Source organism: Leptodactylus fuscus, chromosome 5 (assembly GCF_031893055.1).
Source record: "Leptodactylus fuscus isolate aLepFus1 chromosome 5, aLepFus1.hap2, whole genome shotgun sequence".
NCBI classification, from domain to species: Eukaryota; Metazoa; Chordata; class Amphibia; order Anura; family Leptodactylidae; genus Leptodactylus; species Leptodactylus fuscus.
Window position 1 is genome coordinate 101,017,900 of NC_134269.1, and position 25,512 is coordinate 101,043,411.

General features: G+C 46.0%; 2 protein-coding genes across 8 annotated transcripts in view; both read right to left on the reverse strand.

The window, feature by feature from the left end:
- Window positions 1-18,101, reverse strand: part of CCDC136 (coiled-coil domain containing 136) — a 65,977-nt gene extending 47,876 nt beyond the window's left edge. For all 6 annotated transcript variants that reach the window (XM_075273906.1, XM_075273908.1, XM_075273903.1 and 3 more), the window contains exon 1: window positions 17,806-18,101. In XM_075273906.1, the coding sequence (XP_075130007.1) occupies window positions 17,806-17,854 (49 nt within the window). In that variant the 5' untranslated portion in view covers window positions 17,855-18,101. The remainder of the gene's footprint in view (window positions 1-17,805) is intronic.
- A 1,504-nt stretch (window positions 18,102-19,605) lies between these two features.
- LOC142203302 (NACHT, LRR and PYD domains-containing protein 1 homolog) overlaps window positions 19,606-25,512 on the reverse strand; it is a 29,123-nt gene continuing 23,216 nt past the window's right edge. For both annotated transcript variants that reach the window (XM_075273888.1, XM_075273889.1), the window contains exon 12: window positions 19,606-23,759. In XM_075273888.1, coding sequence (XP_075129989.1) covers window positions 23,450-23,759 — 310 coding nt within the window. In that variant the 3' untranslated portion in view covers window positions 19,606-23,449. The remainder of the gene's footprint in view (window positions 23,760-25,512) is intronic.

A 25,512-nucleotide genomic window follows, 5' to 3' on the forward strand; every position in this document is an offset into this window, starting at 1 on the left:
CCAGGGTAGGGCCATGAGGGGGATAGGGCTCACAGAGTCCTCTAGAGCGACCCAAAGTTTGGAACGCGCCGAATGATGCCAATCTAGGATACGCGCAGCTACCGCCGCTAGAAAATAGTTCGAGCAGTCCGGGACAGCCAGACCCCCATTGCGTTTCGACCTAGACAGAACATTACGCGCTATACGTGGAGGTCTCGAGGACCAAATGAACTTACCAAACACCTTATTGACCGTCGCGAAAAAGGATGAAGGCAAGATTATAGGGACCGTCTGGAAAAGATACAACAATCTGGGGAGGACGTTCATTTTCAGGAGGTTGATATGTCCTAGCCAGGAGAGACCCTTAGTGTCCCACCGCTCAAGATCCGACTTCAAAGAGCGCAAAATCGGGAGAAAGTTCAAGGCATAGGTATCCGCAAGACAGCGCGGGAGTTGCACCCCCAAGTACCGAATAGAGTTTGAGGACCATGAGAAGGGGAAAGAGGCTTGCAAGGCGCGAAGAGACGACGGAGACAAGGAAACGTTCAGGGCCGTACTCTTTGCCAAATTCAACTTGTAATTACTGAAGAAACTATATGTACCAATTTCTTTGAAGACAGACGGAAGTGAGATAAGAGGGTTAGTGATAAAGAGGAGTACATCATCCGCAAAGGCAGATACTTTCAGATGACTATTACGGACACGCAAACCTTGAATATCGGGGTTTTGCCGAAGGGCAACCAGCAGGTGCTCCATAACCAAGGCGTATAAGAGTGGGGACAACTGGCAGCCCTGTCGAGTCCCGTTATGGACTGAGAAGGGAGGGGAAAGCATACCATTGACTCGGACCCGCGCCAGGGGAGAGTTGTAAAGGGCTTGGATACGGGTAAGCATGACGGGGCCAATGCCTATTTGGACTAACGTAGCCTCCAGAAACTTCCAGTCCACCCTATCAAAGGCCTTTTCCGCTTCTAGAGACAACAACAGCAAGGGGGTCTGTGTGAGCTGTATGATGTATCGCCGAAAAGGCCCTCAGGGTATTATCTCGGGCTTCCCTACAGGGGATAAAGCCCACTTGATCAGGATGTACAAGGCTTTCCATGAACGGGCTCAGGCGGTTGGCAATCAGTTTCGCAAACAATTTAGCGTCTGTGTTCAGGAGCGAAATCGGCCTATAATTGGCACAGAGGAGACGGTCTTTACCCTCCTTGGGGATGACAGTAACATGGGCTTGAAGAAAGGCCGAGGGGAAAGGAGTAGAGGAAGAGATGGAGTTGAAGGCCCGCAGTAGTGGTGCAGAAAGCTCAGTTTTCAGCACCTTAAAGAACCTGGCCGTAAAGCCATCAGGCCCGGGGCATTTCCCACTTGGGAGAGCGGCAATACCCAGTTCCCTATCTGAAAACGGGTCCTCAAGCAAAGCCACGGCCTCAGAGCAAAGAGAAGGAAGAGCAGTATTGGCAACATACTGGGAGAGGGAGGGAGTAGGGACAGGAGCCGGGTGTACTGAGTGCGGGGGGGGGGGGGGTAGATGGTAAAGGGAACTATAGAAGTCGCGAAAGGTGGAAGCGATCTCCGAAGTGGCATGGGTGATGGAGCCCGAAGGTTTCCTGACAGCCATTACATGTTGAGCCGCATGACGCTCCCGGACCGCACGTGCCAGCAGACGACCTGCTTTATTACCCCATTCATAAAACGAGCGCTTCCCCAGTTGCTGAAGCCTCTGTTGCTTCCGCTCAATAAGAGCCCTGATCTCCTGTTGCGTTGCAGTTAAGGAAGCTAGAGTGGCCTGTTGGAGCGTACGCTTATGTTGCGCCTCGAGGGCCGCCAGATCAGTCAGGAGGGAGCGAAGTTTCTGACCCGCCTCTCTCTTCAGGCGAGCACCGTGTTTCATCAGAACTCTGCGGAGGACGCACTTTAAGGCTTCCCATTGAATCGGTAGAGAGGTAGAGTCACACGGGTGATCCTGAAGGAAGTGGGAGGTAGAAAGTCTCAAATCCTCCAGACATTGGGGGTTTAAAGGAGCGATTCATTCAACCTCCAAGTGTTAGATCGCTGGCTAACAACAGGCGGCCGGAACGCGCAGGTCACAGGGGCATGGTCGGAAAGGAAGGCAACCTCAATCTTGGCCAAAGAGACAGAGGATAGGAGACTGTGAGAGAGAAGGATATAATCAAGTCTACTATATGTACCGTGGGGAGGGGAGAAAAAGGAATAGTCCCGATCAGAGGGGTGGAGGATTCGCCAGGCATCACAAAGGAGCCAAAAAAATGAGAAAAAGTTATATAACTCACCACTCGATGCAAGGTGCACGACCTAATTCTTCTGGACTTTCAGAAGAAAAATACTTGCGAGGATGTATTCATCCTCGCAATCACAAAGAAGCATAGAGTTCAATTGTTTTCTAACCCTATTCAATGCCCCATACGAGATGTGGGACTTACCCGTAGAAGTGTCAAGTAAGGGATTCAGGGGTAGATTAAAATCCCCACAAACAATCAAGTGGCCTCGGGCAAAGGACTGGAGTGCAGACAAAGCATCTAGGAGGAAGGGGACCTGATCTGTATTGGGGGCATAAATATTAGCTATCGTGTACGTGACACCAGAGATTTCACAGAGCAAAAACAAGTATCTAGCCGCACTGTCAGATAATGAATCCAAAATCGTCACCGGGAGGTTCTTATGAAAGAAGGTGGCTACTCCTTTAACCTTACCAGAAGCACTACTACTATGAGACCACTGTGGAAAAAAATCTATTCTTGATAATAGGGACCTGACTGGACGAGAAATGTGTTTCCTGCAAGCAAAGAATCTGAACATTACGTTTATGAGCATCATAAAGAATCCGGGAGCGTTTCTCCGGGACATTAAGCCCCTTGACATTAAAGGAGGAGACAGAGATATCAGACATCATCCAGAAAGGGGGGAGGGGACAGGGGAAAAGGGGAAAAGACAGGAGGAAAGGAAGAAGACAAGAACTATATAAAGAGCAGTCAAAGAGTGGGATACGACAAGACGAGACAAAGACAGTTAAGTAAACGAAACGAGGGTTCGGAAGATACCCTCAGCAGGGAAACTAAAGACGTGGAGCACAAGTCTCCAGGCGGCCCCGCACTGCAGGGACCAAACTATGTGGGGTCGAAGAAGGCAATCCACAGGACGAACGGTGGGACGCCAACCAGAAGACAATAACAAAGAGAAGAGCAAGGGAACAGGGAGAACAGAGCCACTCCGGCTCCGACACAAGGACATGAAGACAGAGGAACAAATATAAGAGGGCAATAGTAAATGGTAACTAAACAGGAAGAGCTAAGAGAACAAGAGTAACAGCACAATGCAATAACAAAAACGAGAAATGCATTGATCAACTAAGACATGGCAAAAAAACTCACGGACACCCCTCAGCGACAGGTGATGGAGAAAATCAAAAGTCACTTCTGAGACCCCCGGGTCGAAGGAGGACGACGTTGGCGTTGCGGCCTTTGAGTACGTGGAGGACCAGAATCCTCTGGGACATCTGAAGCATCCCAACTCAGACGCATAGGACCGGATCGGTTAGGATCAGCCAACAATGCGGACCATTCAGGCAGCTGCAGCGGAGGGAGACCCAAGGCACGCAGGAAACTCGGAAGGTCCTCCGGGTGAGCAAGAGACAAAACACGGTCACGGCATCGAACTTGAAGAGAAAATGGGAAGCCCCACCGATAAGGGATTTTACGATCCTGAAGAAGGGAGAGGAGGGGCTTCAAAGCAGCTCGCTGGCGGAGAGTATATCTAGAAAGGTCCGGAAACACAGACAAGGAGCTGCCTTCAAAGTCCACTGGGCCGGGATCCCTGATCTTGCGTAGAATCGCCTCCTTTATAGCATAGAAGTGAATACGGCAAATAACATCCCTTGGTTTGCCAGGGTCAGCGCTCCGCGGGCGGAGAGCACGGTGAGCACGGTCCATTTCAATATGAGAGTCAGGGGGTCGACCCAGGAGGGAATTGAAGATGCCAGTGAGGACCGGGACCAAGTCCTCGGTCGGGACCGATTCCGGGAGGCCCTGAATGCGTATATTATTGCGGCGGTTGCGATTCTCAATGTCGTCCATATGAGAGAATAGGTTGTAGAGTTGCGCAGTGTGTGTGGACACCTGGAGGTGGATGGCATCGGAGGAGGCAGCAGCAGATGATTGAAAATCCTCTAAGGCCTGTACCCGCAGTTGAAGGTCAGAGATGTCTTCTTTGACCACCTGCAGATCCTGACGCCAGGCACATTTAAGATCAGAGGCAAGACTGTCCATATCTCTCCTGTGTAGAGCCAGGAGGGCCTGTAGTTCTGGAAAGTTCTGTAAGGTACGGGCCGCCTCGTCAGGTGGAGGAAGGTGGGAGACAAATGCAGGCGCCTCAGCCCGAAGAGTCTTAGGAGTTAGGCCAGGTCTAGAGACCTTCTTACAGGTCACTGGAGCAGACGAATCATCAGAGGAGGAGAACTCCTCCACAGGGTCAGAAGATTTTGCATTAGGGCCAGGGGTTTGGTACAGAGGCCGTTTGAATGGAGGACTAGCACCCCAGTCAACCTCCTGATGTGGGGTCCCAGAGGACCATGTAGGCTGGAGAGGGGAGCGAGGGGTCGGCAGTAGATCCCTTGGGGTGGCCCTGGGGTCAAATGGAGAGGAGGATGGGCTGGAGAGCAGTGGCGCTACAGAAGCTCCTAAGCCTGGAGGTGAGGGCTGCAGAGACAGTACCTGAGGCTGTTGAGGTTGTGGAGGCTTAGGGAGAAGATCCACAGGCGGAGGGGAGGCAGACAGCACCTGGGATGTACAAGGTACCTGCGTGGAGGGACCCGGAGCGGCCACATCCCGATATGTGAGGTCCGGCATGAAGGAGCAGATGGAGCTGCGCTGCACTCTGAGGCGTCCACGTGCTGCAGCAGAAGATGGCGGAGGCAGCGTGGTGCAGGCCGCAGACATCACCGGCTCCGTACGCCCCGCGGCCGGGGTGAAGAAGGAGGAGATAGTCCCATCGTGAGGCAGGGGGGTTGAGGGATCCCCCTGCTGCTTTTTTGTATGGCTCTTGCCCATATCGCCGGCACTAGGAGTCCCGAAGTCGGAGCACGGAGTGGAGCTCTCAGACGAAACAACCGCTCGCGTGCATGCCAAGCCACGCCCCCTCTTGAAACTTCTTTTTATTTCAACCTTTATTTCAACAAAAATGCTCATACATATCCTTATCATATCCCACCTTAACTACTTGTTTAATCTACCATCAGTTTTTTCTACTAGCCCTCTCAGTGTCTTCCCATTGCTAAGTGAATCTACTTCATAGTACTCAGTGAATCTACTTTTTGTTATTCAGGAAATATGCAATATCTGTATTTAATATGTACGGTGTTGTGAGGGCGCTGCATAATAAATAATAATAGCTGTTAGGTTGTGGTCACTGATCTAGTTATGCAGTTGATTTGTCATTACTTTTTCTATCATACAAAAAGAAAAAAGAGCCCTATAAAAGTACAAGGGTTCAAGAACATACAGTTCAAGAAAAGATACTAACATACGTCTAAATGTAATAAAATAGTTTCTGTAAATCATGTTAAATCAGTTCTAACAATATATGTATAAGTCTCCGCTGTCAATCTCAGTGACGTAGCTAGATACCACAATGCTCATAAGCCGTTGCGGTTTTGGAAATCGCAGCATGTCAATTATATCTACGGAAACGCCAGCGGCTTCCCCATAGATATAATGGTAACATAAAGTCTGCAGAGGGAAGTTTTTGTTTGAAGCACTGCGGGAAGAACCGCGATGTGATCATGCCGCGTTTTTTTTGCAGATTGTCCCTTGGGGCCTTAGCCTAAGGGCCCCTTCACACGGAGGATACTCTGGTTGATTCGGAACGTGTAAAGGTTCCGAATCAGCAGCGTTTAAAGCAGGTCCCATTGCTTTCTATGGGAGCCGGCATACGCGCGCTCCCCATAGAAATGAATGGGAAAAAGCACTGGGAAAGAAGAGGTTATCATTAGAGTTATCCTTACTTTGGATCATGCTCTGTTGCAGTGCCTTCTATAGATGCCTCTCACTGATGGTGTAACTTATAGTGCCGATGCAATGTAATCATACAGTGTCTATATAACCATACTACTGAATACGGTGCCAAATAACAATGCAAGGCAGTTTAATGGATAGTACTATTGAAGCTAGTGAGTGAAGCCATCAGGCCACCAGAGTCAGTGGTGCTATTTTCAGAAATAGTAGTCGATACGCCTGAAGTAACAATGTAAGTAAGACCAGCCCTAAATGAAAATGAAGAAAAATATTGCCCTTCAAAAGTATCAGTGACTGGTAGAACAGTGAGTGCTGGGCAACGACTATATGAACCCTCTTATGACAGGTGTGTTATGATCTTTGTAGGTTTATTTGTGCACTGAATTTCGGTGCTTCTGGTTTTGGTGTCTCTCCCTTGTAAGAAGGAGAGAAGTTACCCCTTGCGACTATTTACAAGTGGCCTGGTATTAAAAGAGTGGCCGTCTTTTATGTTTCTGTTAAAACTGAAGACATTTTGATAGAAGTTAAAGTAGTCTGCTTTCAGGCTTAGAAATAAAGGTGGTTATAGTGTATTCTGATGCAGAAACAGGTCCATAGAACACATATACTACCACTTACAGAAATGTTCCAACTTTTTTCTTATTTTTCTTATTTAATAGTGCTGCTGAAAAAACATTACTCACCTGTCCACAGGTCCATATTTCTGTATACAGGTCCCTTGGCTGATGTCAGGAGTGACATCCTGTTTGTGTGAGGGGACGACTGCAGTCAAATACAGACCTCAGTGGTCAACTCTTCGTGGTCATCTCCAGAGTCTGTAGATGGTTTTTGAGGTGCAGGTGACATGAGTGTGCCAGTAACTGAATACGTCAAATACAACCCTGAGGCAGCAGGCATGCTGAGTTATGGTAAGACCACATAAATCAAAGTTAGGTCGGTTTGTATATGGCAGAAACACAATAAATACAGACTTTGAAAGATTCAGTTTCAGATAAAGAGAAGACATGATGGTGTTCTGCAGTAGGGCTTGATGGGTAGTGATGTAGTAGGGGTGATGTCAAGGGATGAGGTGTATAATTGGGTGTCATCAGTACACAGCTACTACAGTACTACAGCTACTGCGCATGCGCCCAGGCTATCACTGTCCGTTCGCGAGCGCTGGAGGAAGACGGGACCGGAGGACATCGGAGGAAGAAGAGGCATGGAAGAAGATGAAGACACACCCAGAATGCCCGCCCAGCGTGCATGATCCGTAAGTAGAGCACATTTTTTTTTAGGTTATTATTTTAAAACGGGGGGGTAGTTTAATATAATTTTACCGGTGCCTGAATAGCCTTTTTAAAGGCTATGCACGCATATGTAGGGCTCTAGCAGCATGATTTTGCTGATAGAGCCCCTTTAAAGGATACATTTGTTTTCATCAAAATTTGAAATATCTCCAGACTTGTACAATAAGAAGCAGAAAACAGCCACATTTTAAAATAAAGGTAGATTTATATGTAGGTTTCTATGTAGCTATTACATAAACTACATTGCCAAGCGTGTGCTTCAAACATATAAGCCTACTTAAAGTAGAATTTTTAATAGTTACATTAAAAATCTTACTCCGCTATTATTCCTATTTTGTTATTCCAAGAGGCATAACTTTAAGCTCCTGAGCCCCAGTGCAAAATTTGTAATAAGGCCCCTGCCTAAATTGTGCCAAGTGCTTGTGCCCTCCTAGTTATCCCATCGTACGGTGGCTGAACCAGTGGTCCCATGTTTGCCTAAGGTCAGTATGTATCCATCTGACAACAGTCAGGTATATCTTTCTACTAGGATAGACATCCACTAGTGTTGAGCGAATAGTATTCTTCAAATACCTCTCCGGCATAGGAATGCGTGTAATCGGCCGAGCACCAAGGGGTTAAACGCTTTGAAGATTTGATGCGTTTAACCCCTTGGTGTTCGGTCGATTACACGCATTCCTATGCCTGCGAGGTATTCGACAAATACTATTCGCTCATTACTAACATCCAACTCAAAATCAGCACCAAATTTCACCATATGAACAGACCCTTAGATGTCCTGGGAGGTGGAACCTTTGTGACATTGGAGTGTTGTACCAAAGGCAGAGTCTATCTGAGTGCACCCAGTAGTATTACCCTGTGTAGTTATAACAAGGTAACACTATAAGTAGGAGTACTTGTGTCTCTTGTTTAGTGTTCAGGTCTGAAGGTGACACCTGTACAAACCTGTCATGTCATCCTCTGAAGTGCAGAATATGGATCACAAATGGAGGGTGTACTGTAAGTTTCTATCTCTGTAACTGCTTCCTATTATGATTCTTCCTGACTGCCAATAGCTTTGTTTTCTATAAAAACAAACCATCAGTACTTTACTAAAGTACAGACTTTGTGAAATTATTTTGCTCCATGGTTGTCCTTAAGAGTATTTGTAAGATTCTTTACTAAAGACTTTGCCTTTAGTAATTGCTGAAAGGACACTTTCTTAACAACTTTACTGTGCATTGGAAATATATGTATATCACATCTTAAAATGGATAAAATGGTTAATCTCTTCAAGCAGAAACACTATATGGGACTTGTAGCTAAAGTGCCTTGTGAAAGTATTCGGCCCCCTTGAACTTTTCAACAAAATTTATTGGATATTTTAAACTTTTTTAACAAATAAAAAACTGAAAAATTGAGCATGCAAAATTATTCGTCCCCCTTGAGTTAATACTTTGTGGCGCCACCTTTTGCTGCGATTACAGCTGCAAGTCACTGGGGGTATGTGTCTATCAGTTTTGCACATCGAGAGGCTGAAATTATTGCCCATTCTTCCTTGCAAAACAGCTGGAGCTCAGTGAGGTTGGATGGAGAGCGTTTGTGAACAGCAGTTCCCTGTCGTCCGTACCAGCGGCACAATGTGGGGTATTTCTGCCCCTGTGTGCTGGTAGGACAGGCGGATTTTTAATTAGCCAATCAAAAGCGTGGCTGGCCCTATAAGAGGGCACAAGAACCTCCCCTCTGCGTGTTTTTTTCTGTCCTGTGTGGTCAAGGACAGGTGGGGAGGACTTGTGTCCTCTTATTTTAGGCTCTATGGGTTACCTTTGGAGCATAATTCTTCTTTCTTCAGTTTCTGACCTTCTTGATTGAAGGTTCCTTCCCCTGTCTGGGAAAAAAAAAAGTTTTTTTTTTAGCCTGCGTGGCTCCTTTCCTTCCCTCCTACCTCCCTCCCTCCCCCCCTCCCCTCCTTCTCCCTCTGGCTCACCTGTCAGCACATCTCGTGCTGGTGAGTTGGCCCGGCACTCTGCCGCGGGGCTCTCTCGCTGTCGCTGCGGACGTGCTCTGCCGGAACTAAGTTCCCGGCGGGGAGTTTCCTGCGTCCGCATTTGCCGGGCGCACACTTCCGGTTGTGCCCGGAAGTATAGCGGCGCCATTGAAGGTCCTGGCGCCGGCGAAGGATGTTTTCTCCGGCTTTCTGCTTATTGCAGAATCTACCCTGCACGCACGTCCGGGCCAGAAATTGAGGGGGTAGGCGCCCCTGCTGGGGCTGTATGAAGAGGGGGGGGTAACCTTTTTTCTCTTCCTGGAGGGTACATGTGATTATGGCCCCTCCCATTTCCGGCCGGCCGGGTTAAAGGTCAGGCCGGCCGGTTATTAGTTACCTTCTCCTTTCTAAGGCGGAAGGCTGTGCATCAGAGGTTGTTGCTTAGCTTCAAGTCTCATTTTGCCTCCAAACCAAACCTTCAGTTTCTTGTCACCTTGCTGTCCGGTCTAGGACACGGTAAGATCTACCCCTTCTTTTGATATTTGGTAGGATATGTTGGTGACAATTTTGCATGGTCTATGGTCTCTCTGTAGGATATGTCTTCCTCTACTACCCCCCCTGGGGATTATAGGAGGAAATCTACTGCCAAAAGGAAGCACCTTTCCTGTTTTGACTGTGACACGCCGCTCCCTGATGGTAGGTAGCGGCTTAAGAGGTTATCCCTCTGGGGTACTACCGGCCCTATAACCCGCCTATTATTTTTAGGCTATGAGTGGGCCCGTTGTCGTGGTTGCAGAGGCCCCCCACCTGAGGAGCCTTCTCCTAGAGATATGATGGCCTGGGTCAAGGAGATGGTGAGTTGGGCATCGCTTGGGTAAGGATAATTCCCTTGCTTGTACTCTCTCTTTATTTTTTGCAGGATGATTCCCTCAAAGGCATACAGTCTACCCTGTCTCAGCTCGCCAAGAGACCATGCACAGAGCATCGTTCCTCGTCCCTCCCTCCCCTGGAACATCTACGGGTGGCAGAGGATGTTTCCTCCGAGGACGACTCTGTAGTTTCCAGCAGACCTGTGTTCCACTATGAACAAACAGGCAGGCTGCTGAAGTCCATCCGGTCTACAGTGGGCCGAGATGTTGACGGGGAAGCCTCCACGTCTGCCTCTGGGGGACATATTGCCTTCCATGCGGACGCCACGCTGACCGACCTCATGGTGCAGCAGTGGAAGCAGCCAGAGAAAGGACATTCATTATCCAGGATCTTTAAGCACCTGTTCCCTATGGATTCAACTCAGTGGGATTCCTGGGGGCCTCCCCCGAAGGTGGATCTAGCCGTGGCGAAGTTGTCTCGTAGAACCCTGGTGCCCCTTGAAGATGGATCAAATCTTCAGGATCCTTTGGATCGCAGGGCTGACGCCACCCTAAAGAAGGTTTATTCTGCTTCCTCTGCCCAAGCCTCAGTAGCCATAGCCTCTACCACTGTGGGCGATTTTCTTCGTAACCGCCTAGCCACCTTGGAGCGGGATATTGATTCCGGTGTGGACAGGGATGACATCTTGGCTTCCATGAAGAATATTCATAGGGCCGCAGATTTTTTGGCAGAATCTTCTCGCCATCAGTTGAGAATTTCAGCCAAGTCGATGGCGTTGTCCACTGCGGCCCGCAGACCCCTGTGGCTAAAGCCTTGGCGTGCAGACTTTGCATCCAAGGCTGCTCTTTGCGCGCTCCCTTTTGAGCCAGGAAGAGTATTTGGGCAGGGCTTGGATACTATCATAGAGGGATTAGCTGAAGGTAAGGGGAAGTCCTTACCTCAAGCTGCCAGGGGCAGACGTGCCCCCTCTAGAGGCAGAGGTTCCGCCTCTAATTATAGACGCCCAACCCAGCAAAGGCGTCCCAGATATCGTCCTAGAGGTTCCGGACGTGGTGCTTCCAGGGAGGACACCAAGAGGAAGCCGGAATTTTGACGCGGGGCAGCTCCCTGTGGCCCCCCTTCCTGTGGGAGGACGTCTTTCGGGTTTTTTTCAGAGCTTGGGTCACCCATATTCAAGATCCATGGGTGCTAAGAATTATACAGCACGGTTATCTTATCAAATTCCACCTTCCACCTCCAGATCGGTTTGTTGTCACCAGAACCCTTCCACCTTCCCAACAGGCCAGTTTAGAGGCCTTGGTCGCCGAGTATGTCATCAAAGGCGCCCTGGAGAAGGTCCCAGCCTCAGATCTCGGTCTGGGAGTTTACTCCCCCGTCTTTCTGGTCCCCAAAGTCACCGGGGGCTGGAGAATGATAATAGACCTGAGGTATCTCAATCGCTTTATCAAGAAGAGGTCATTCCGTATGGAAACCGTGGATTCCGTGTCTGCTTTTCTCCAGCCAGGAGACGTGATGGTTACCCTCGACCTGAAGGACGCCTACCTTCATGTCCCTATTGCTCACTCCCACAGGAAATTCCTCAGGATTGCCGTTTCTATGGCCGGCCACAGGGAGCACTTTCAATTCACAGCTCTGCCGTTCGGCATCACATCCGCCCCCCTGGTATTTACCAAGGTGATCGCTCCGGTTGCTGCGGCCCTCAGACTACAGGGCCTCTTCATCGTTCCTTACCTAGACGACTGGCTTCTGAAAGCTCAGTCTCCGGCTGCTCTCCTCCAGCAGCTCAACCTTGCCATCAGTTTCCTACAAGAGTTAGGATGGATCATCAATTGGGAGAAGTCCGAAATCGTTCCTTCCACACGGAGGAAGTTCCTCGGGTTCATAGTGGATTCAGAAACGATGCAGATCTTCCTCTCCAGCCCAAGGAAAGAAAGGATCCAGGCCGGTGCACGGTTTCTATTACACACCCGGCGGGTAACTATCCGCACCGCCATGAGGGTCCTCGGCCTAATGTCATCCTCGGCCAGAGCAGTCCCTTGGGCTTTATGGCATTTGCGTCCCCTGCAGATGGAAGTGTTGACAGCCTGGAACAGGTCTCCACGGGGACTGCACAAGAAGATCTGCCTTTCTCCCGCTACCCGTCTTTCCCTCAGATGGTGGATACACCTGAAAGACGGAAGGTCCACGGTCCCAACATTGTGGACCCTGTTGACAACAGATGCATCCCAGTGGGGATGGGGAGCCCATTGCCAGGACAGGACTGTACAAGGACGATGGAGATGTCCGGAGCTGGGATCTTCCAATCTCAAAGAACTTAGAGCTGTGTACTTGGCCCTAGTGCACTTTGCCCCGGAGTTGAGAGGCAAGTCTGTCAAGATCAGGTCAGACAACATGACGGTGGTTGTTTACATAAACAAACAAGGGGGCACCAGGTCACCAACCTTACTGAGAGAGACGAATCTTATATTTGCCTGGGCAGAGAAGAACCTAGCCCAGTTATCCGCTGTTCACATAAAGGGCTCCCTGAACATAGTAGCGGATCATCTGAGTCGGGGTATTACCGTATCAGGAGAATGGTCTCTCAATCCAGACGTTTTTCAACAGATCGTCCAGAGATGGGGTCTCCCGGAGGTCGATCTAATGGCTACCCGACTCAATGCCAAGGTAGGGACCTTCTGCTCCCTATACCAGGAGGACAATCCCTTGGCAGTGGATGCCCTGTCCATCCCATGGAGGTTCAGGCTGTTTTACATATTCCCTCCAATTCCAATCATACCGAAGGTATTGATCAAAATAAGACAGGACCAAGCCTCGGGAATAGCCATAATCCCGTTCTGGCCAAAAAGGGCTTGGTTTGCTCAGCTCATACTAATGAGTCAGGGCATATATTGGAGGCTTCCCCCTCTCCCAGATCTGGTAACCCAAGGAGAGCTGAGATGCCAGGATCTGAGGAGACTCAACCTGACAGCCTGGAGGTTGACCAGTCCCTATTGAGGAATAGAGGACTGTCACAAGCCGTCTTGAAGACCCTATCCAGCGCCAGAGCGGATTCGACTAACAGGAATTACCGTCGAATTAGTAACATCTTTAATGCCTGGTGTCTGCAGCATCAAGTGGACTCCACTGGTCCCCCGACTGAGGCGATCCTGGACTTCCTTCAAGACGGACTAGACAGAGGTCTGGCTGCGGCCACACTCAAAGTACACGTAGCAGCCCTGTCCGCCTATCTGGGGAGGCGTTAGTCTCAGGATCCTTTAGTGAGCACCTTTATTAAAGGGGCAACTAGGCTGAGACCGGTGGTGAACACCCCTGTCCACCAATGGGACCTGATTCCGGTCCTGAACGCTCTTTGCGACCAACCATTCAAACCCCTGGAAGAAGTCTCACTTAAGTTACTAACTGGCAAAATGGCTCTACTATTGGCAGTTACAACTGCCAAAAGAGTTAGTGAGCTACAAGCCTTGTCTGCCGAGGAGCCATATACTATATTTTTTCCGGACCATGTGCAGCTTAGGTTCCTCCCAGGATTTCGTCCCAAGATTCCATCTGCTGCAAATAGGAACCAAACTATTTCTCTTCCAGCATTTTTTCCCTTCCCCTCTTCATCTGAAGAGGAAAGATGGCACAGGCTGGATGTTATCAGATGTCTGCAAATTTATCTGCAGCGTACTCGCCCTTTTAGGCAGGCCGAAAACCTGTTAATCAGTTATATGGGGAAAAATAAAGGCGCCAAGGCCGCCAAGGCCACGATATCCCGCTGGGTCTCCGATACCATAAAAGTCGCCTATACCGCCCAAGGGCGTCCGGTCCCATCTTTTCTTCATGCCCACTCGACCAGGGCAGTGTCCACCTCTCAGGCCGAGAGGAGTGCGTTGTCCTTGGATCAGATTTGTGCAGCTGCCTCCTGGGCATCTGAGTCCACGTTCATTCGGCATTACCGCCTGAGGGACCGGGTTTCCGACTCCTCTGCCTTTGCCCAAACTATTTTGAGCTCTGTCATGGAATAATCCCGCCCATCTTTGGGCCTACTTGCTATATCCCCACATTGTGCCGCTGGTACGGACGACAGGGAACAAGTGATTATGAAGATAATCTTGTTTCCCTTAGTCCTAACAGCGGCACAAGATTTCCCACCCTGGGAATCATATCTTATGTATAAAACTGTGTATAAATATGGAGGTACTTTTGTATTGACACGCAGAGGGGAGGTTCTTGTGCCCTCTTATAGGGCCAGCCACGCTTTTGATTGGCTAATTAAAAATCCGCCTGTCCTACCAGCACACAGGGGCAGAAATACCCCACATTGTGCCGCTGTTAGGACTAAGGGAAACAAGATTATCTTCATAATCACTTGTTTTCAGCTCTTTCCACAGATTCTCGATTGGATTCAGGTCTGGACTTTGACTTGGCCATTCTAACACCTGGATACGTTTATTTGTGAACCATTCCATTGTAGATTTTGCTTTAAGTTTTGGATCATTGTCTTGTTGGAATATAAATCTCAGAGCAGGTGCATTTATACGGAGACTTGATTACACACAGGTGGATTCTATTTATCATCATCAGTTATTTAGGACAACATTGGATCATTCAGAGATTCTCACTGAACTGAATGGAGTGAGTTTGCTGCACTGAAAGTAAAGGGGCCAAATAATTATGCACGCCCCACTTTTCAGTTTTTTCTTAGTTAAAAAAGTTTCAAATATCCAATAAATTTTGTTCCACTTCACAATTGTGTCCCACTTAGGCCGGGTTCACACGGAGTTACGTGCCGCGAGATTTGGCACGTAGACGCCGCGTGACCCTTTGCGTGCCGTACACGCTCCCATTCATTTCAATGGGAGCGGGGAGCGTATGCGCCGCGCTAGTTTGCGGCCGTGAATAAATGCACGGCCGCAAACTAGCGCGGCGCATACGCTCCCCGCTCCCATTGAAATGAATGGGAGCGTGTACGGCACGCAAAGGGTCACGCGGCGTCTACGTGCCAAATCTCGCGGCACGTAACTCCGTGTGAACCCGGCCTTATTGTTGATTCTTCACCAAAAAATTAAAATGTGATATCTTTTTGTTTGAAGCCTGTAATGTGGCAAAAAGTTGAAAAGTTCAAGGGGGCCGAATACTTTCGCAAGGCACTATATATGCAGAGTCCCTGCACGTGGTTTCTTGCTATTTCATTAGGAACAGTGTTTCTACTGTGTTTAACAATGTACTATTTTTCCCATATGTTCTTTGGTAATAAACGTGTTTTGCTTTTTTTGTACTTTCTTGTAGCTATCTTGTGCAGATATGAATAGTTGGTTATTCTGAGAATTTGCACCTTGTAACAAGTTCTAGAGGGATGTCCCGAGGTACGACCCTTCACTGACTGCAGTGTAAAGTATGGTTATCTCAGGGTAAAGTTCACCATATAAAGAGTGGCCTTTGTACCTTTCCAGAAGTTCATGCATAGAATCTAATCAGGATAGTCGGTTCCACGTGTCCCCTGGAAGCAGCCACCAGGACCCAGGAGTCTTGGACCTTGTCTGTGAATACAGCTGGGAGTATCACCAGTGACAACAGGAACGATACATGTTTTCTAGTGATGTGCAAAGATTTGTTTTGTGAAAATTCGCAAGAATCACTGGGAAGATCAAACTTGAAGTGCTATTGTTATAGTCTGGAATCTCTTCAGGAAGCGGAGTATAATAATGGAAGGCCAAGGATGGTGTGTAAAACTTAGAAATAAAACTTATATACAACCTTTCTGTGGTCTCAGTGTCAGGGTCTTCCAGCAGTCTCGCTATTATCTTGGCCCCAGTCCACTGCTGAGGCCTGTGCCTGAGCTTAAATGGGCATGTAGGGGAGGGGGGGACATCAATGTCATGACGTTTTGATGATAAGTATAATGAAGTAGATGCCCCATGTCACTGCTGTCGCTGAGTCAAAGGCCTTAGTGGTAACTAGATCCAATTTTCAAGGGATAGAGCCAAGAGTCATCAAAGGACACTTGGGGAAGAAGAGTAGGAGAAGTGTTTTTACATACCTTCCCTGGCCTTTGATTGTAATACTTGTGATTTGTGGGTGGCAAACTCCAGAAACTTTGGAAAATCCTGGTGGTTTCTTTGGTCCAAAAACACAACATGACACAAAGCTGCCAATACTGTGTAGGTGGCGAAGATAGAGCAAAGTAGTATCAAGTAACAACACAGTCATGTACAGTATGTTGACCCAGATGAACTCACATACCCCTTCTGTTGGAGGGATGTTGACCCAATGCATTTATGTCATGTCACTCTGTTTCTAACTTAATGCCAGTGGGGGTCACATAACATGTAGGGGATCACTTGACTGATGCTAAGTTTAGTCCTGTTAATTTAGCCATAAGTTGCATTACACAGGACTGTTCCCAGAGATGTCCCATTCTACTATGCAGACTGGGGTAAACTATATCTACAGATGTAACAGCCACAAAATGTTTGTATTGCGCTAGTGATCAATTGTTGTGCAATATGTGTAGTGCAGCTGCCATTGAGTCTCAATGAGAAAAAGCAGTGTTAACTATATGCTACACAGTGCATAGGGTGTAAATTGCAAAAACGAACATTTGTCAACATGATGAACTTTCAATTGATGACTGCTACGGTTTTATATAAGATAGGTATGTGAAAAGAAGTTTACATACATGTCTATAAGAAAACGCTATTATATCCTATTCTAGATTAATGAATAAATGAAATTTCTTATATCCCTATAGAAATAATAAATTTCTGCTTAGCAGCAGCCTCCACTAGGGGGGAGCTTAGATGCTCCATATCTGTTACATGAAATCTGCTTTTCTGTTCTATCAAAGGCACAAAAACACATAATGCAGAGATGTAATGGATCAGTCAAATGGGTCCATCAGGCTTCTGCCACTGTGATATTTCTGGCAATTTATCACATAACCTGCAATGGAGTCTCCTAACAAAGTCTCGGATGCAGATGTGAATTCTAACATATTTAATAGTTCAATAGGAGTCGTATAAATCTGTAAGCAGTAAGAATCTTGGAGGCAGTTTCAGGTAGACAGAATTGTATCCTTACCTCTACTGCTGTGCTAAGAGAAACCTTGAGCTCATTATGTTCTGTGGACACCTAATATTGTCTATGCTGTCAAGCAATATTATCATTAGTCTGTAAATATTGGGTATTACGTCTCCTGCCAGCTTCATGTATGCATTTATTTATCCTGCATAAATTAGACTTACATAAAGAGAAAACAATTTTAGAATAGTCACATAAATCATTGCTGACAAAATAATAAGATCTGCTGCAGTAACACAGAGGAATAATACAAGGTCATCCGCAAGTGCTGATACATTAGTCATATACATATGATATAAAGCTGCATCGCCGCATAATGCTGAGATCTGGCAAGAAGTCAAATCTCAAACAGCATCTTATGCAATGGTGACAGGAGCATGACCCATATATGGGTGATTCCTACTGACAGGAGCAGCACCTGGAGCTTGCACATCATGCAGTGCCAGCAGCATTATCTTGGGATTCCTACAATAATATATGTGATCATTGTATGAAGGAAATAGAGGCTGTTACATAACATGGCTTGTATGATGAGCAATGCGTACAGGAGCGATCATCAGGGTGAGATGTATGAAGCCATGGTAATACGCATGATACAGAACAACATCATCACCTGTCATCTGCTGGGCTCTGGCTGAGCTCTGACCATCCACATCCTCCATACTGCAGCTGTGTCACAGAGGATGGGAGATGCGGGGAGACACAGGGACTGGGCTCTGGAGCACGATGATGCTTGTAATATGTCTCACTTACAAATACATACAAGATGGATAGACAGACAAGGGAAAGGTGGGATATGATAAGGGATACCAGCGCTCTAAGGAGAGATGAGGACACTACACCCCATAGACAGACATGGTAAGGAGACGAGAGACTAACAGGAGGAAAAGACAGCAGATACAGGGAGGAGTCCTGGAGCAGGAGGAGGGATGCAGGTGATGGGGGCTGCCTCTCACCCGGGATTTTCTTCCTAGCATCCTTATAAGTATTGAAATTGCTTGAGGCATTGGTATAGTCTGTAATTGAAGGCAAGCAAGGAATGCATTCATCCCTGCATACAAGACACACATCTATCATCCAATCTCTATCTCTCTATCCATCTGTCTGTAATATGATGTCTTATTGCGGCATTCATCACTTCTGTAAATAAAAGCTACATAGTATCAGTAGATTTCTGCAGACAAGGAATGTGTTACCCTTGCACCCCGCGCAAAAACACACATCTATCTATGGTAGAAACTAGCCTTAGACAGTGATGAATTTAAACTTTATTGATCTTAGGGTTCACACAAGTGTTTGAGCACTCTGCCATTGAATCTGCATAAAATCGGTGGAAACTCAGCAGACCCTATTATAGTCTATAAGATCCGCAGGTTTCCACATGTAACTGCTTTTTAAGTGGATAGGATTTCCGTTTTTCAGGTCCCCAAGCAGACCCTAAGGATGGAAACCCAAACGCTAGTGTAAACCTAGTGTAAGACATAGAACATCACAGCACATCTAGATAATGACCTCAAGTTACTTGTGTTTGTATGACGCAATGGGTGACACTCCTGTCTGCACAGGTGACGTTCCCACTCACAGTCTCAGACCTATAATTCAGTGATAGATATCCTTTTGAGCTCGGTCTTTCAAAATTCATAGAAAAAAAAACATAGCATGTCAAATCTAAAAATATCCATAATCTTCTGATATTTGTAGCTCTAGTAAAAGAAAAAGTTATATTTTTGATATATGTATTTGTATTATATGCATTTCTGGCCCATCACAGTATATGACCCCCTTTTTCTGGCTCATCACACAATATATGACCTCCTTTTTTAAGCCCCCCACCTGGTATATGAACCCCTTTTTTTAGCGCCTCCACAAGGTATATCATCCCCTTTTTCTTTCCCTACACTATATGACCATACTTTTTATGCCCCCCCCCCCCCCCCAAGTATATGAAGTCCTTTCTTATGCCACACCACAGTATATAACCACTAACTTGCAGTGTTATCTAAATTATTTCCAGAGATAGGTTTAAAACACAGTCAGGATTACCATATGTATATACACTTGTATAATATATATGATATAAAAGGGGGGGCACCACTCAGGGGATTTATATGGACGTCTCGATAGAGAGCTTGCTGGTTTGAAGATGTTTTTCAGCTCTACCTATTAGTTCAGGGGAGCTTAACATTCTCATAGTGGTGGGACGCTCCTGAAGGATGATAAACTCCCTTGAAGGAATGGGTAGAGCGAAAAACATCTTGAACCGAGAAAGTTCTCTATTGAGACTTCCTTCTAAATCCGCTGAGGAGTGCCCCATTATTAGGGAGATATGAAATGCATTGGCCGATCTTGGTGGTTTCACCCTTGAGAGAAGCACATGGCTTAAACAGGACAAAACAACAGACATCGGTATTAAACTTTATTTCCACTAGAAACAGCACAATTTTTTTTACAAACCTGCCTGTATATGGCTGCAGTCTCTCACAGCGTATCTTTTACTCTCACTCAGCAGTGCCAGTGCTTCACAAGTGTCCCCCATCCCCACCACTTAGAAATACCTAAGTTGCACAAATTGTAATGACCCCCTCAATGGCTCCCACATAGTATAATGACCCTTAGTTGCCCTCACACAATATAATGCATCCCTATTAGCCCCATACAATATAATGCCTTCCTCCAGCAGTCCTTACAGCATAATGTCCCCCTCCAAGTGCACCAACAGTTTAATGTTCCCGTCCATCTGCCCCACAGCATAATGTTCCCCTCCAACTACACCCACAGTATAATGTCCTCCTCCAGCTGCTCCCACAGTTTAATGTCCCCCTACAACTGTTCCCAGTTTAGTGTCCCCATCCAGCTTCCCCAAAGTTTAATATCCCCCTCCAGCTGCCCCACAGTTTAAAATCTGCCTGCAGTTACCCCCACAATATTAATATCCATCTCCTACCAAACAAAAATAATAAAAACCCCAAAATACACTAATACCCCCCTCTCCTCGCTCCCCTGCTGTTCTGGGCTAGATTCTGCAGACATCTGCAGGCACAATGTAAGTGATGTCCTCACATTGTGCCTGCAGATCCCAGGGAAGAGAGGGGATGAATGGTGAAGCAGGGAGTGGACGGCTCCCTACTTCATCACTGTATGCAATTCATTAGCATCCTGAGGACGTCAATGAGTTGAAGTCGGGGCAAACTGGAACAGCAGAACAGCAAATGCGGAACTGTCCCGTTATCCCCTAGGGGTCCCCACTACCCTGGCGCCCGATGCAAGTGCACAGTTGGTGCCCCTATTTCTGTGCTACTTTTTCTTGCAGTGTAGTACCAAATGATGAACATTGCTCTTCCACTACTACTATCCACCTACTACCAGAAGGCATTGGCAATCAGCATATAGTACAGGTTCACATCAGTATTTTGCATGGAGCCACTAGCATCATAGTCCAATATGACCCAGGTTAAACCCAGCACTGCAGCCTACAGAATTAAAGGTACACTACAACCTTTTGCACAAGCATTCCCACACAATGTAATTGACTACCTGTCACATCACCTACCTTCAGTATGGTGTACATGTACATTGAGCATTTCATCAAAATAATATACATCATAATTGGTGCTGACATAATACAATACGTACAGAAACACAACATAGAACTATTGCAGTGTATTATATAAGCATACAAAAGATTAAAGAGGAAATTTCATGTCCTCCTGCACATGCAGTGTTATATACCGCTAGAAAGTCGACAGTGTGCTAAATATAGCACACTGTCAGCTTTCCCGTTATGTGCCTGGGGCTGGGGATAGCGGCACTGTTAGGGTAAGTTCACACATAGTTTTTTGGCCAGGGTTTTGAGGCCAAAATCGCCTCAAAACCCTGACCAGAAAGACGGCTCCCATTGAAATCAATGGGAGCTGCACAGGAGCTTTTTCCAGGAGTCGTTAGTTCCGGCTCCCAGAAAAAAGAAGCGAGGTGCTCATTCTTCAGGCCAAGTCGCCTCGTGATTCTGCTTGAAGACACTCCCTCCTCCGAACTAAACTCATTCATTGGGCCTAATCTGGAGCGGAGCGTGCGGCTGGATGTCGATGTAGTGCACTGGCTTTCAGTTGCAGCGACCCAGCTTTTGGATTGGAACCTGAGGCGGAGGCCGCCTCAGGTTCCAATCCAAAGTACTACATGTGAACTTACCCTTAGTTTCAGCACTGATCTCTGCTCACCATCAAAAAGACGTTCCTGACAATATAGCTGGGCTGTCAGGAATGCCCCTCCTGACAGTACTTGCCCATAGACATGTACTGTCAGAGGGGGTGTTCCTTACTGCCCAACAATGACCCTGAGCTGTGAGGAACGCCCCCCCAAGTACTAGTCTATGGACAAGTACTGTCAGGTGTGGCGTTCCTCATAAGCCAGTTAGACTGTCACGACTGCCCTTCTGAAACTAATGGCACCGATATCTCCAACCCCGGGGTACATAACGGGAAAGCCGACCATATGCTGAATTCAGTGTACCGTCAGCTTTCTAGCAGTATATAAAACCGCTTGTGCATGAGCATATGAAAGGTCCTCTTGAAGCTATTCTCTCCTAGAGGCCAGAAAAGTAAAATAAGTCCCGGGTCACACGTTGCGAAAACAGAATGTTTTGTCCCATCCATGCAATTTAGGGGTATTGGTTATAATACTCAACGTTAGCTCCACTTGTTAGACAATTTACAACTATATACATTCGATATTTCAGCATTTATGTAGCAAAAATATATTTTATGGTCAGGTTGGCATAGAATTCTATTTAGTGGTGAAGGTTAGGGACATCCCACCTTTTGTATAGCTATCCCTGGATGCCAAATAGTTTTTCACCTATTATTTATATTATTTTTAGATACTTATTACCATAGATAGGATAAAAGTTAAGTTTTATTTTCCCTTATTTCATATTTTGATGCTGTATTTTCTCTTTTACTTCGTACATATCTAATTTGGGCGGCACATGCCACAATAGCTGTAAAATTTGGAGGAATATTTTATCACAGGTATAGTGGAGTGGTTATACGATTTTTCTTGTATTAACTATTACCGTACTATGACATGTTATATAAGCTAAATGGTAAATGCTATAAAAAAAATATGCATATATATACTGAATTGCTGTTTTTTGCTTTTCCTGCCACACCAAAAAAAACAGAATGACTGATCAAAAAAAGTATGTACACCAAAATTATATCAATATAAAATAATGCTCAACTCACAAAAACAAGGTCTTGCACAGATCAGTCAATGGAAAAACACAAAATCATATTTGTCTGAATATGGTGACACAAAACAAAGATTTTTTTTTTTTGACACTAAAAAAATTATAATAATCTAATATATAATATAATAAGACATGTTAGTCAACCTGAATGATAAATGTTATTACAAAAATATAAACAATTCTACAATCATTACAGCCAGGACTGGCTGTTTTCGTAGAGGGTCGAAGTAAGCCTCAAATTATCCACAACAGCATACAGCCATTGGCCATTGCCAGCAGGAGAGGCTTCAGATCTGGTGCTGGTCACATTATATTTCTTCACCCTTTTTTTTTTTTCTTGGAGCATTGGACAGTTTCACAAGAACACACAAACCTTTCTTTTTGTCCATCTTTGTGAATACTTGATTTTGTGAATTACTGCGCTGGGAACACCAGAGATGAATCTGGCCACAGTCAGCAATAATATAGGAATATTTGGAACACTAAACCATTGGTCTATAAGGACCTGTTGGCAGTTTAGTGCCAAATCCTGGAGTAAGGTTCTCTTAAAAAAAACAATAAAGCTACAGATTACCAAGCGCTGTTAAAGGGGACCTGTCACCACAGTTTTGGTTATTAAACTACTGCCATGTAGCTATAGTGCTTGTAAATAGTGCTTTCTAATCATGCTTCTTCTACAAGTGGTCATTTTACTATGACGGAGAAAGTGAAGTTGTAAAACACTACATGCCATTCACTAGTAGTCATCTTAGCAGTGCTGCCTTGGCTTTTACCAAACATTGTACCAAGTGGGCACCATGATTTTTCTCTACTGGATCACCATGAAGATGACTATTGGTGAGTGGCATGTGCTATTTTATATAGTAACATAACATTCTTATACAAAACAGGTGATTTCAGCAGGAGCATTACATAAAATATTAACAGTGTGAGCATTATAGCATTATGGCAGTGGTTTAATAACCAAACCTTTGGTAACATGTTCCCTGAAAAAGCTCCAAACCTCCACAATTCAACATTTTTCTTGCTTTAGTACTTTTTCAATATCTTGAATCAGACTGTCCACTCTCTCCCAGGAGATTTGGGGATCTTTATTGCAGTCCCTTTGCTTCAGATCCTTTAGGGCAGTGCCAAGCAGGCTATCAAGATACGTTGGATGATACTGATCCATTGTCAGGTCCAGGCTTCTGAGTTTTTCCTCCACATACTGAAACAGCTCCAAATTCTCAGCAATCCACAGTACAACTTCTAAGTCTTTCTTGGTGTCTTTCAACTTCTGTATGTTTGTGAGACCTTCGTCACCAAAAGTGTTTCCACACAAACTGGAAAGACATTGTTAATAAGTAATAGCAGATGTCAGAATATTCAGTATTACATTCATATCCTAGGTATAAGCAATATGTTACCATGTACCTAGTGTTGGAGGCTAGTACTCTAGCATGTATCCACCTTGACAAAAGTGAAGCCCCGTTACTCTAGCACCTTAACAAAAATGTATCCACGTTAATGTATCAATAAAGTTTGGCCATTTAAGATGTTTACAAAATGTACGTGTTACCTCAGATTGTAAGTACAATATTGTGTTTTGTGGCTGTGGGCAATGCAGCTGGAGGGAGTCCCCGGGGCTTCTGTGCCCCTCTAGGCACTGCCTGCAGAAGGCATGGAGACAAGGCAGGACATGTAACCTGCGGGCAGCGGTGCCCAGGCTGCTACTACTGCTACTGCTGGAGGCTTGTGAGGAGGACGACAACAATGAGCAGCTGGACGGAGACAACATCCACATCTCCTTACACAGTGGGCACAGCCTGGAAATCTGACTTCGGAAACCAAGTCATTTATACATAAGCAGAGAAGGAGCTCAGTCTACGCCTCACCCCGCAGGCATCTCCGCAACTGTCGGGGCCTCAGTCATGTTCACATGTACAAGTTTTCCCTGCCAGACACACACCCCTGTGCCAGCCTTTCTTAAGTAATGTGAAGTATGTAAACATCATCATCGGCCGAACTTTCCTTCAGCATTATAATAATGGATGTTGGCAAGGTGGAGACAGGTATTATTCTAGCATGCATCAAGGTGGAGACATGCTAGAGTAATGAGCTTCCCTTTTGCCAAGGTGGATACGTACTAGAGTAATACCATGTTGCTGAGGTATGGGTTTCAAACAGGTATGGGTATATCAAAAGACCTCAAAATTATGGCAATATATAAACTGCTCTATAGACCCGAGGTCCCCAACTAGTAGCTTGGGAGCCACTTGTGGCTCTTCACCCCCTTATATGTGACTCACCATGGAAGCATTGGTTACGATATGACATAATTAATAGTAGTATTAAATATGTACCACAACATCAGTATAATACCATCCAACATCTCTTGAAAGCCAACAAAGAGAAACACAACACAAAGACGATGAAAGTCCAAGGGGTGGAGGTCACACTTAGCAACATGTGTGTGGGGGGGGTTCTAGGGGCCAGTGTCAGATTCTGCAGCTTCCAAGGAACTAATGAACATGTGTGGCATGTGCTCAATGAGGCAGGAAACAGTGTAGAGACAATGCCTCTTCCCAGTTTTCTCAATACCATTGCACTGGAATAGGTATGGGAAGGAGTATAGACACTTGACTTGCAACAAGTCACATGGTGCTGTGATGTTTTGTTTGCAGGCCTAGTGTTCACATGAAACTTGCAAATAAGACATCACAGATTATCACATAACCTAAATGTAAATCAGGTAAACAGAGTCAAATTTTAACATGATGTATATTAGAAAGTTATTTACATTGAGGAATCCTATTATATGAATAATGTTTTAATAAACTGGATAAATTTATTTGTTTGTTAACTGTCACAACCAGGTTCACACTTGCCAATAAGGGAGCCTAAGGCAACAGCCTCGAGCAGCGTCTCCGGGCATAAATTGAGGGGCAGCATTATTTTTAATCACCCACTACCTATTGTATTATTCCAACAGGTAATTGTAAATATTTTACTGACCGATCTCCACTCCCCAAGGGATTTCTAAGTATGAGCCCAGTGGGGAGTGAAAGCCCTTCAAGCTGCTCAAACATATGTTTC